We start from the raw sequence: 13,648 nt of genomic DNA, 5'->3' as shown, positions 1-13,648 counted from the left end.
CTCTGCATGTGACGTCACACGTGGTCGACCTGGCCGAGGGCGATCAGCGGTGGTACCCGTCTGCTGAAGACGCGTCTGTAAATCATAAACAGTCCGTCGACTACAACCCATCGTCCTTGCTACTTCAGCTACGGCACGTTCACGTTGCACATTTGAAAGGCGTGGCATGACAGATGGCCGTAAAGACTTTTGTTTTCTTGTGTTTTTCTTTTTTTGTTAATGACTGCTAACAAGTAGGGCTGAAAACACGTGCGGTATTATGGCCACGTGACCAGTTGCACGTGAAAAAAACACTTTTGCCGCTATAGTGCTGTGCACATGATTTTGATCGATTCACCTGCACAAAAACGGGTGTTATCTGAAGACAATACGTGGCCATTACTGTTTAAATACCCAATAAGGGCCAACAATGATAACTAGTCAAAATGTTAAAATTTTAGGTTTGTGAAGTTTTTAATTTTGGTTCAGTATATATGACTATGACACAATAAATGTTTGGTGTTTTAGGATGAAGTTTCCTGAAGCATGCAATGATCAAGTCGTTGTTACAAACATCGTCCTTGGGGATATTTACCCACGAGAAACATCTGCGAAGTCCATGCACTTCATGAAAGACTTGAAACTTAAGTTATCTTAAGTATGGAAGTATGCTTCAATTTGCTACACGACTGACTCACATATTTAAGTGACTTGAATATCTACATGATCATGACAAATAAAGATAATAAAGAATTCCTGGTTACGGTTCAGAATTTCGCCCCTGTGGTTTTATGCCAGAGAATATGAATTCTTACACCTTGAAAACCATCGGGTAAATTGTATTCAACACGCAAGATGATTTGTCATTTCAGTACTGTGGAAGCACGTGTTTGAGAACATGTAGTGTTCTGAATCTCGGTCCAGAACACTTTACAGACGTTCTAAAAGTGTTACATCGTCAGAACACGTTGAAACGTTTTAAATATGTTTGTAGAACACTCCTGTTCCGGGTCGAGAACATCAATGTTCAGAATTTTCAGAACACATGGACGCGTTTTAAAAGTGTTACATTCATGTGTTCTGTCTATAGTGTTCAGAAGTAGAACACTTGGGTTCAGAGTGTAGACAAATTGGAGATACAGCCTATTCCCTTTAGTGAACTAGAGATAAAAATCAAAATCATAGCCTCCATGGCCCAAAGATGGCAAGCCCAGTGGGACGCAAGTAAGATCGGCAGATGGCTATACAAAATTCAACCCAAGATCCACCAAAAGCCCTACTCATACTCAAATGAAAGGAAAGTTGAAATTGCCATCTCAGACTTGGTCTCAAAAAGAACTATGACAAGATTTGTCCATCTTGCAATCAACCTAAATCCATTGCTCACTGGAATGTCAAGACCACGCACAAGCCCGGGCTCGGTTAAAACAAGAATTGCAGCTTGATCCGCTATCTGTCTCCTAAAGCCAAGAGATGCAATAGCGAAGGCCAAACTAACTCTAGCCTAGAACAATCCTTAATTTCAGGAGCAGAAGCAATCTAGACTTGCCAAATTATCCTGGACTTGAGACCTTGTTTTTACTTTATTTCTCTAGGGTCTGGGAGACAGACCAGGGAGGGTCATGAACATCATACAAGGACATGAGGAGGGTCATCCCGAAATATGACGACCCATGAAGTCCCGGGTTAGAACAGGCCTTCAGCAACCCATACTTGCCGTAAAAGGCGACTATGCCTGTCGTAAGAGGCGACTAACATGATCGGGTGGTCAGGCTCCCTGACTTGGTTGATGCATGTCATCGTATTTTAATTGTGTGGATCGGTGCTCAGGGGATTGTCTGGTCCAGACTCGAGTATTTACAGATCGCCGCCACATATATAGCTAGAATATTGCTGAGTGCGGCGTTAAACAACAAACAAACCAAAATATGACAAGCATTTTTAGGGGAGGGTAATTATTTTCAGTATCATTAAAAATCTCTTATAGCCTCCTAAATAAATGTAATAAATGGCCGCTCCCTTATCTTGGGATACATGTTTACATTCGGCTAGTATTATTTATTGTAAAGCTCAAGTGATTTTGATGCCTTAATTATAATTTAAATTGAAATAAGATGAAATATTCGAATTTGCTTTTGCAATCAAATTAAATATACACTGGGCCTAATACTAAATTTGCTATTTAGATCTAGATCTATATTTATAACCATTAATAATATTCGCTTATATTTAATAACAAGCATCAATTTTGATGATAAAGTAACTTTCCGCGAGTTTTGGAATTGTTTAAAACGTACAGGAGACCTAGTCTAGGCTATCGTAGGTCCAATCTTAAACCAGATAATGTGGATGGTGTCATTGTACATATATATACAGCTGATATAGGTCCCACTGACCTAATTTTCGTTCACGAATGTAAATATAGGTCAATGGTTTGGTCCACTGATCAGTTGAGCAGCAATGATGTTAATGTAACACATATATGGGATTTGTAGTGAGAGGCTTTCTGGGAATCCTTCTGTACAATCACCTGTACATGTTATTAATCTTGTGTTTATTGTATTCCCACACTGCTGTAAACGTGCAAGTCACTTACCCGCGAAGTCGTCATGTTTTGAAGTTCTAGATCACCCCTTTTGTGAACATGGCCTGGTCGCTGTCAGTGGGCAATATGGCGGACGACGAGGAAGGTGCGCCGATGTCTGACGAAGAAATGGTCGAGGAAGACTCGATGTCGACAGTAGAGGGGAGTAACAGTGCTGATAGTGAAGCAGAAGAATTATATGAAGTAGAGCATATAGTAGGAATGAAGAAAAATGCTAACGTGAGTGACTACTGGCCTTCTATATAAGTAACTCAGATGTCTGGAGCGGCTGCTCTCAAGACAATATTCAGCTGTGTTGTTAAGAACTGACGGTATGTCTTTGTTCACTAACATGTTTTTCACCATACACTCTAAGCCGGCTGCCTGTTGATATTTGAATTATCAACCCATATGTATCATTTTATTAGTACAGACATGCATTTGTGGAGATTTTCAATTTAATTGCAGAACTGAGATCCAGGGGGACTTGCCTAGATTAAATAATGTGCTGTCTTCACTTATTGATAATATGAAATTATTTCCTCCTAGTTGTGATAATCAGCATTGGTGTAACCTTTTACTTGGTAGAATTTTTTTATCCAACAGCAGGCATTTTAATCTCCAGAACATTTTGTATACACAGATATGCAAGGCCTGGCTCAATAGCAGCCAAGTTACAAGATGGGTAGATCTCCTGATGGAAACCATACTGGTTTCCGACCACTTATTCTCATTTTTTTCATGTTATCTCTGACATTTTCCTCATACAAAGTTGACTGTACCAATAACTTTAATTTTTGTGAAACTATGAGCATGTGTGCATATCTCTGTCAATGGAATAAGATTCACTTGATTTTTGTTATAACGCTACGATAGGGAATCAAAACAGTGGAAATAGAATTTTCACGTCGACTTACTTTACCACTTATTGTCATCGTGTGAGCGCACACCGCTTCAGTTATACAAATTACATTTTTAAGTATCTCGGGTATGGCACTCAATTTTTTTATTCATCAAAGTGAATAAGAAATGCTATTATCAATTTGTCGTCTGCAAACTGACAACAACCAATATCACCAAATTCAATCTACATATTGAATCACTATGTAGCCTGCAACCTCGGGGTATCGCGGTACTTGTCATGTACGCTAAACGGAACAAAATGCACTCACTAACCTTTATGTTTATTTGTGTTCTCTGTATCAGATATCATTCATGTTATCAAACAATGCATATTTTACTGATAAAAGTTCATTATTTACATTAGTAGCTCCGAGTAAAAGCCGGGCCTCGCGCTCTGTTTGACAAGGGAGAGAACTCCATCGTATCGCGGTACAGAGAAAAGTTGTGTATGGAGGTCCGAATTGGACAAAAAGAGGACATAATTCTACCAACCACTTGGTATGATCATGACAGACATCAGTGATTTGTCCAGACAAGTGCAAAGACAGCACAAGTAAAATTCTAAATGTGTTATCAGCAATGGGTATTCAATGCATATTTACCGAAAAGTAAGAGAAAAATATTTTTATAAGTCAACATCAAAATATCAGAAATGATATTTTAAGATTGTTAAAACAAAATTGGATGACAATAATTTGTCACAAAATGGAAAAATGTCAAAAGTCAACAATAAATATATAAAAAGCACTCCTAGTATGCCCAAAGTATGTATTTATCTTTTGGTTACTAGTGAAGAACGTATTTCTAAGTTTGGCATTATGGCCCTTATGATCTCCCAATAGATTCTGGGCACAGAGCGGGAAAAAATGTGCGGACTACGTAACTTACGTTACCTCATTAGTCGCCATGAATATGCAGATGATCTAGTTCAGGTCGATAGAGAAAGTTTACTTGGGGAACTGCGGGTTATATCGTTGGCCATTGATAGATGGGGGTAAGGCAATATTACAACAGATGCCAGAAATATGTATCAACGGATTAATAACTCCTTACTTACAGCAGACGGAACATTCCGAGGAAATTGAAATTGTTTACGAAGTGAGCACTTCCTGGTTACTGATTTGCATTAATAGACAGCCGCTAAGAGGCGTGTCCCGCGTGAACTATCGGAAATCACAAATGCCGCGATACGATGAATGCCGCGGTACCATGGGGTCCGAGTATACTATGGATTTAGCAATATATACAGGTTATGCATTTTTGGAAATACAGCTCAAATAGGTTTCAGAATTGTATTTTGGGGAAGAAATGACAGACAGATAGAAAGCAATGACAGAACTGAAAGTGTATCATTGTTTTGTTCGATTTATATTTTCAAGTGAATTAGTCATGTGACACCGCCCATGAGCAAGGTGATTATGGTGTTTTTTAAGAATATTTTCTCACAAGAGTCTCTTTTGTTCATCATTTTCGGATAAATATTCCTCTCTTCTAATGAAAACGAGCAAAAGTAAAATGATATGGGATCATGTGCACGATCAACAGGGTGATGGCGATAATTGGTCCTCGGTAATAACTGGTCACTAGCCAGTATAGATTAGGACTATGAATTTAATGAGGTAGGGAATACCTATGCCAAATAACAGGTAATTCAGACCACCATTTTACAGATCACAGGCAATTCTTCCACTCATTTCACAATACTGGATAATTATTGTGTAAATTAGTCCACATTTCATAGATATAAGCAATAATTAATTTTTTCTTGCCAATCAATCTAATTGTGACTTCAAACACATAATTGTCAAGGTTTTTGTTGCATGTATAAACTTAGGAGTGCTTCTCATATTATACATGAACTTGAAGTAGTTTTTTCCCTCCCCTCCTTTTGTCGGAAGCTGTAAGAACCACAAAGAACGTGTATTATCCAGGCTAATTTCTCCCATGCTTAAACAGTGCAGGTGTGGCAGATGCATATGGCCTACTGCAGTTATTCCCCTTTGATAATGAAATTGGAACAGTCATCAGTAGATGATATTACTTGATATATATATGTCTTATATGGAGTGGGTCAAAACAGCCCCATGTCAGAATGATCTCAAAAGGTAAAGTCAAAACGGCCACTGAAAAAAGTCATAAGGGCCACACAGATAATAAAGAAGACAAACTCACATTAATTGTATTATATACATTGTATAACAGTTCGTAACACCATATGCACGCAGATCTTAATTCAGCACAAATTCTGTTGGTATACTATTTTAATGACGTAGAACGCATCAGGGTTACATACAAAAGTAAGAATGTGTGCAGTTATGACGGAAAAGGATTACTCTCGTAACATCCCCCTTTTCTTCCAAAAGTTAAGTAATATTAAAATACTGGTATATTGTGGCAGATAGGTTGAGAATAATGTACAGATTAGTCTCTTTAAAATATTCAAACTGCTTTATAAAACTTAACATGTTAACTAAGTAAAGTCTCTGTGGAATGTCTCTGAAATTCCTATAGACAAAATACCATACTGAGAACACAACAAAGAAATTAAAACACAGTGCTCTTTTTGCATTTGAAGTCAAAATGAAACAGTTCACAAATCGTGCTCATTCCTTGGCACAATTAGTAGGTAACAAAGTCTTTCAGTCTGGTTGGTGGTTTGACTGCTCTTGTCCTGGTGGTCTTGATGTTTTCCTTAGGAAACTCTAGAGAGACTGGTACTGGTGGCAATGAAGGAGGTGGTTTCACAACAGGCGATGTCTTGGTAGCAGTTGTCTTTTTCGCTGTTATGTGAGAATCTGGTTCAATCTCACTTGTAACTTCCGGCAACTGTTTTGGTGGTGTAGTTTCAGACGTTGATCTAAGAAACTTGCGATTGCGCTTGTACTCTTTACCATCAATGTCAACAATGTATGACCTTGTCGACACTTGTCTGACGCAAGTCCCGTGACGCCATTTACCCGTTGTGTCTGAAGGCACTGGTTGAACACGTACTGGTTGACCAACTGCGAGTTCAGGTAGCTCCTTAGCATGACTGTCGTAATAGAGTTTAGCCTTTCTGTGCTTGAGGGCTTTCTTGGCACTGACACTGTCAACAAGCTCAGGTTTCGGAAGTTGTGTAGCAACTGGGAGAGTTGTGCGTGTTCGACGCGACATAATTCTTTGTACAGGGCTACTGTCCATACCTTCAGTAGGGGTATTATGCCATTCCAGGATTGCTTTCCATGGGTCTTTGCCTTCTCTTTGTGACTTTTTGATCAGCTTCTTTGCAATCTTTACAGCTGATTCGGCCTTGCCGTTTGACTGACTGTGATAAGGCGATGTTGTGACATGGCTGTATTCCCAGTCTTTGGCAAACTGAGCAAACTCTCGTGTTGTGAGTTGTGGACCGTTATCCGACACTACGGTATCTGGTATGCCATGTCTGCTAAACTGTGCCTTCATACACTCAACAATAGATGTGGAAGTTGTGTCTGTCAGCTTGTCAACTTCCCAGTAGTCTGAATGATAGTCTACTTGAACAAGATATTCCTCATTATGTAGAGTGAAAAGATCCACACCAATCTTACTCCACGGGACGTTCAGGCACTTCATGTGACACTAAGGTTTTCTTCTGCTGATTGGGCCTCATTTCTGAACACACTGTGCATTGACCAACATGGTCTTTAATGTCTACAGTCATGTTTGGCCAATATACAACATCACGTGCCCTTCGGTGCATGCTTCGGCTCCGAGATGGCTTCCATGAAGGCGCTGAAGCATTTCACTTTGCATTGCTGGCGGAATCACAATTCGTGATCATTTGAAGAGAACACCATTCTGAACACTCAGTTCCTCTCGGAATGTCCAGTAGTCTCTGACACACACTGGCGTGTCCTCACGTTGTTCTGGCCAGCCGGCTAAGATGGAGGACTTGAGAGTCTGGAGATTGACGTCTTGTTGAGTGAGACTCTGAATTTGATCGAGACGCTGATCTGTGACAGTGATATATTCTGCAGCGTTGATATTCTCCAGTTCGCTGATGAAGGAAGTGTCCTCCGAAACAGCAAAGATTTCATAGTCTTTCAAACTCGGCTCTATCTTCCTGAGTGGAAGTGAGGCTCGCGACAGGAAATCTGCAATGTACATCTCTGTGCCCTTCTTGTAGCGGACATCAAGGTGGTACTTTTGCAGACGTATTATCATTCTCTGTAGCCTTCTTGGAGAAGAGATTTCTTGAAGATAGTCTCAAGTGGATTATGATCGGTTTGTACATTGATCAGCTCACGACCGTACACATATTGGTCAAAACGTTCACAGCCGAACACCACAGCTAAGCATTCTTTTTCAATTTGTGCGGATCTCTGCTCTGTAGGAGTAAGGGATCTGGATGCGAAGCACACAGGTTGACCATTTTGAAGCAAGGTTGCACCTAGCCCTACTTCACTTGCATCTGCTTGTATGGTCACTTCTTCACGCACATCATAGTATCTGAGCACAGGAGTGTTAGTCACTAAAGTCTTGATGTGCTCAAATGCAGCCTCATGCTGTGTTTGCCAACACCACACTGCGTCTTTGTCCAGGAGACGCTGAGTGGTTCACAGGCATCTGACAAACAAGGTAAGAATTTCGCCAGATAATTGATGAAACCAATGAAGCGTTGAACAGCTTTCTTGTCAGTTGGCTTGGGCATCTCTGTGATAGCACACACTTTGTCAGGGTCAGGTTTGAGACCTTCTGCTGTAAGAAGATGACCAAGGTAAGGTATTGCTGACCTCCGAAGTCGTAGTTTTGTTTTGTTCAACTTCAGGTTGATCGATCTTGCTCTTTGCAGTAGACTGATGAGATTTTGGTAATGATCTCGTGTGGCCTCTTCAATTGTGTCTCCACAGCCAAACACAAGAATGTCATCATGAATAACATCTACACCAGGTAAACCTTCCAGAACTTCATGCTGACGTCTCTGATATTCTTCTGGAGCTGTTGCGATGCCAAAGGGCATTCGTAGCCACCTGTATCGTCCTAGAGGAGTCCAGAAGGTAGTTAGGTAGCTACTTGTTTCATCCAGTTCTACTTGCCAAAATCCATCTTTGGCATCCAAAGTCGAGAAGACTTTGGCTGTTCCAAGACGAGGAAGCACTTCATCAATTGTAGGAATTTGGTAGTGTGAACGTTTCAATGCCTTATTCAAGTCTTTTGGATCCAGGCACATGCGAATCTTGTTTGGCTTCTTCACAACAACCATACTGCTGATCCAGTCAGTTGGTTGAGTCACTTTTGCCAACACACCTTTGTCAACAAGTTCATTGGCGCCCAACGTGGGGCACTACACAATATCACAGTTCCATATCACATATTAAACCCTTGGTCCATGGTTTGAAGTGCATATGTAAGCAGCTCAGATGGTGTTTTGTCGCCTTCCTTGTACATTCTCCAGGTTGTGAAGATTTTGTCTTACTGATTTGTAGCATTCTTTTAGATGAAGAGATTTGAAAGCACTTTAATCTGAAAAAGAAATAATTTTAATGTTAATGTAATCCTTATTAAATAATCAGAGACTAATTAGGTGACTAATTGAATACACATCTCTTAACAGCACCGTATATAACAAAACAAGTCTTGTTTTCTCATTTTTTATTCAACAAGGATAACATATTCATCAAAACTTTACATTGATGAATATGAATAGCATATGAATATCATAATGGATTTAATGTCATTACTGCAGATGAAGGAGGTCGCCCACGTGGTCAGCATATTCCATCTCACTCAGGTGTTGGTTTAGGAGCTGGATCTTGAGGGACGCACTACGTGCATCGATTGCCTTGTACTTCTTTCTTCGTGAAGGTTCTGACCACTGGTGAGAGAGCAATGGCATCAGGACTGAACCTCTTTGAGTGACTGCTCGCGCTGAAATAGCTTCACTACCTCGTAGATGTTCGGGTTGCACTTCTTGGCAAGTTTCTTTATCTTGTTGTGCCACCCTTCCAGGTGATTGTTGGTACGGTGGCCTTGGTTTTCGAAATGGATCCAAATCTCTGGCATGAAGGCCCCTCCTTGAACCCAACTGGTTGTCACGTAGTCCATTAAGGCAGTCACTTTAGGGCCAGCAGGAGAGTCAGCAATGGCATCAAGCCACACATCATCCACTTTGTCACGAGGTACTAGAGGGAGGGCAGCAGCTCTTCTCACCAGCTTCTTCACCTCCTCATCTTCCTTATAGTCCATCACCAGACCTTCTTTCTGCACCCTCCTCCAGATACATTGGGTGAAGTGAAAGAAACACCCTCTAACTAATGTCCCAGGAAATACATCAGTCACGGTATGTGAGCTGCACGTTCAAAGTCCAACTGAATTGTAAGTGGGGCAAACTCTAGACCTCCTCTACTAGCAAAATCGCATAGGTACTGAAACATGTTGACATAACACTCTTTTGTTCGATTGGACAACAAACAGTAAACTAATGGAAACATATGGCCAAACACCTCGGCATGTAAACAATAAATCTGATCAAACAACTTGGGACAGGCATAAAATGTACCATCACAAAATACAATGTCTGCAGTACACAAATGTTCAATGTTCTTGTCTGTAGTGAAGATGAGGATGTTGTCACTTACACGGTGTAGGAACTGGTCGCCTCCCTCAGTCTGGGCGTACTTCTCCTCCAGCTGGATCTGGGGTCTGCTGATAGTGGTGAGAGACTTCCGGGCTGGTATCTGCTTCTGGAGGTCATCTGAGACAATATCGTGATGTTGGCGTAGTCTGGATATCTCCTCTCCATAGATAGTGGGTATAGGTGTCGTTTCTGTCCTCGCGCTCTCCATCAGTCTAGCCTTAAAGGCATCAACCTCAAACTCGAATGGTTGTGGGTCGTGGGAGTGACCCATGATCTCAATGGCGTGGAGCAACTCACCCAGAGTTGTGATCCTTGCAGTGCACTCCTTGACAATACAGGACCATTATCTTCTTTCACCACGACTGCTCTTAGACCGAAAGCCATCATAGTACAAATGTACGCCTCCTCTGACACTTTCAATGAACTTTATTTGAACTTGTGCGTTTGCCATGGTTCTGATATGGAGTGAACACGACGTCACTTAAATATGTTATGAATAACAGGATGAACTCAATGTCAATTAAGACCGCCTTTGATCTCTAAAGAACACCACGCTTAGTAATTTAAATGTGGTACACTCATATAAAGGTATCAGTAATCGGATAAATTAATTACCCGCTAGAATAGGTGAAATGCACTTAGCTGAAAATGTGGCTCTACTGGCAATAGCCATTTCTGAAATGTGGCTCTCCCAGCTAGACACCCTCACTTTCACTGATGTCAGCTTCCCTGTCTCACCAGCATGGGGAGTTGATCCATGACTGAAGGGGTTGGTGTTGAATGGGTTAGTTTGAAATTAAAACACTGAAAAGTTTCCTCATTAGAATAAAAGTGTATTCATGTTTTCACAACAGATTGGTACACTGGTCAGTACAAAGATTGGTTCAAACAACCTGTGAACTCGACTGGAAGTTATCACATTGTAATAACAACATCTAGCATGTATAGTCTGTACACATCCTGCTCACATTGTATTTTTATCATTAATTATATCATGGACATTTTGACTTTTTTGTTGTGGCCCTTAGGACTTTTTGTCGCTGTTTTAACTTTTGAGTTTTGAGGCCATTCTGCCATTTTGTTTTGACTACAATCCATCTTATATAGATTACTGTTTTGACCTGCTAACCTTGCTCAACCTCTCAACGTGATATGCATATTGCTTACTTAAATTTTGTCTGTTTTTGTTTGTCAATCCGAAGCTAAAAAAAAATATGTTAGTTTGATTATGAAAATTGCACTTCAGCAGTTAGTATGAAACAGTAAATGTCACTTGTATTTTTAAGAATGAGCTCAACAATGTCTGATGTGGGAGATGTGCTGAGTGTAAGAATATATTCATGGGCTTAATGATAAACACATTGTCAAATGGAACTAGACAATCTGTAGTCATGTATTTGTTCACAGTGAAAATTTATGTAATTTTACTGCAAAACATTCAGACATTGTTTGTTTTGTATTTCATATAACAATGCATGCGTAGTCCAATAACTGACTGTGTAAACTGCTTGCTACACTGTCTGACTCCCAAGAACTTAGTAGTTTAAAACTAAAACAACAAAATGCTACCACAATCAATTGAGTTCACTCAATGTAGTTATTGTTTGGGTTCTTTAAAATTGTGTTCAGATCCGCTAGATTTGAGTACGATTCACCTAAATCTTTGAATGAGTCTGCCAAATTTAGAATAATTGCTCCAAATCGGGTACAAATTGGATGGGAATTTTAGGTAAGGGTTTGCCATTTTCAATGGTTAAGAATCTCAATGTGTACGAATTGTCTAGTATCAAGTGTATTGATGAATATTGGTAAACATAACTTCCTTGTGTTTTTCCATTACCATGAACAACCATGGGCGACTACACTCTGGTCGGTGGTTTTAGGGGCTAGTCAATAAGAGCACATATAACATAAGAACATGGTAATATTTAAATTGTCTTGGTCTGATGGACCATCTCCCAACATTTGTCGAGCAACTGTTCCCCAAATTTACTTCATTGTATTCCTAGTTTTTATATAATAATGATGATGAAAAATTTACATAATAACATTTCATGAGAGAAAAACACAGACATTTCACAGAAAAGGTGTAATTTATTTTCAAATTCAGGTTATGCATGTTTGAAAAGAATTCTTCATTTGGTTGTAGAATTATATTTTCATGAGAAAAAATGAATCTAACTAAATGTGCATCATTAGATACACTTTGAAACAACTCGTAAGTTAACTGGCATCTGACAGATACTTGTGTATTAATCTCTATGCCCCTACTCCATGACGGAGGGAATCACATGAGGGAACAAAAGGCTAAGCCAGTCGTAATGTACCAAAAGGGAAGCTGAAGACAGAAGTTCTTTTATGGCATTTTAATGGACTTCTGTTGATCCCCAAACCTGTCCTTCCTAAGTAGCCTGTTCAAGGAGCTAACTTGGTTGACAGGTTAGGAAGGAACCTTGAGTAGTTGTTGACGATACCCAAGAAGGAGCATAGTTCAGACATGTTCCTTGCATGTGGAGCCTGCCGAGCAGCAGCTATCTGATTATATAGTGCACAAACTCCCAGGTATCAATCCTGTGTCCAGCAATAGAAATCTCATGTTTGAAGAACTCACATTTCTCTTTCTTCAATATCAGTCCAGCTTCCTTGAATCTGGACAAGGTAATGTCAATGTTTGGAAATGCTTTTCATCACTCTTGCCAGTTATTGATACATCATCTTGATAACCTCCAACATGCCCTGTGAGAGCGCATCTGTAGTCCTTTGGAAAATGCTAGGTGCTGAGTGAATTCCCAATGAAAGCTGCTTGTATTGATAGAGTATTGATGGTTATGAACATTTTGGATTCTTCATCAGTCTCTGAAGCTAATCATCTACTGTCTCTTGTAGGGAGCAGGTACAGGTCGAGGTCTGTAAAACTTTGGCTATACATTCTCATCCACCTGAAGTTTAACCTTTTGTCGTGTAAATGTGCCCATTCATCTGCAAACACTTCTGTATGTTTCAACAAAATGTCATCTAGTACCTCCTTGGAATTCTCCGACACATAAAATAATGACTTCCAACAGGCCTCAAAGTTTAAATTTTTACCAAGTCGCCATATGGCTACAAGTATTTTGTTTCTAGATAGCCAGTGGTAAAATCAAAAAGTCAAGCCAATATTGTATTTGTAGGTAGCCAAAAGCATTTGAAATGATCTTTTATCAAATGATTATTATATGTCGAAGCCATAGCACTAGTCTTGGAATTTAAAATTAGTGGAAACTGTTTGTTATTTGTGACTCGAACAGTGATGCCATTAATGTTACTAGATTATATAGGTATGTCCTTGCTTATTCAATAAACTATCAACTAAAATAAAATACTAATTACATTAATATTTGTGTATTTCGGTTCATTGTTGACTTTAGGAGGAATTATTTGCGAGTACAATTAGTTGCAGACATGTTTATTTTTGCGTCTACATATGTGTAGCAATAGAATTTAGTTGCCACAAGATATTTTTCAAGGTAGTCATTTGGCTACCTCTGAATTTTAGACAGTAGACAAATTGAAATTTAGGTTGCATTGGCCACCGATTTAGTCGCAAC

General features: G+C 39.7%; 1 protein-coding gene across 2 annotated transcripts in view; it reads left to right on the top strand.

Moving 5' to 3' along the window:
- The first annotated feature begins 2,450 nt into the window (after positions 1 to 2,450).
- LOC124122159 (M-phase phosphoprotein 8-like) overlaps positions 2,451 to 13,648 on the top strand; it is a 112,501-nt gene continuing 101,303 nt past the window's right edge. Inside the window, exon 1 of one of the 2 annotated variants that reach the window (XM_046485283.2) lies at positions 2,451 to 2,803. In XM_046485283.2, the coding sequence (XP_046341239.1) occupies positions 2,624 to 2,803 (180 nt within the window). In that variant the 5' untranslated portion in view covers positions 2,451 to 2,623. Of the gene's footprint in view, positions 2,896 to 13,648 lie in introns of both variants that reach the window. The other variant, XM_046485284.2, reaches the window with a different exon arrangement.

The sequence above is a fragment of the Haliotis rufescens genome, unplaced genomic scaffold (genome assembly GCF_023055435.1).
Source record: "Haliotis rufescens isolate VD_foot unplaced genomic scaffold, xgHalRufe1.0.p SCAF_5, whole genome shotgun sequence".
Classification (NCBI taxonomy): Eukaryota; Metazoa; Mollusca; class Gastropoda; order Lepetellida; family Haliotidae; genus Haliotis; species Haliotis rufescens.
The sequence above is the reverse complement of the archived record's forward strand: the minus strand, read 5'-3'. Positions and strand labels throughout refer to the sequence as shown.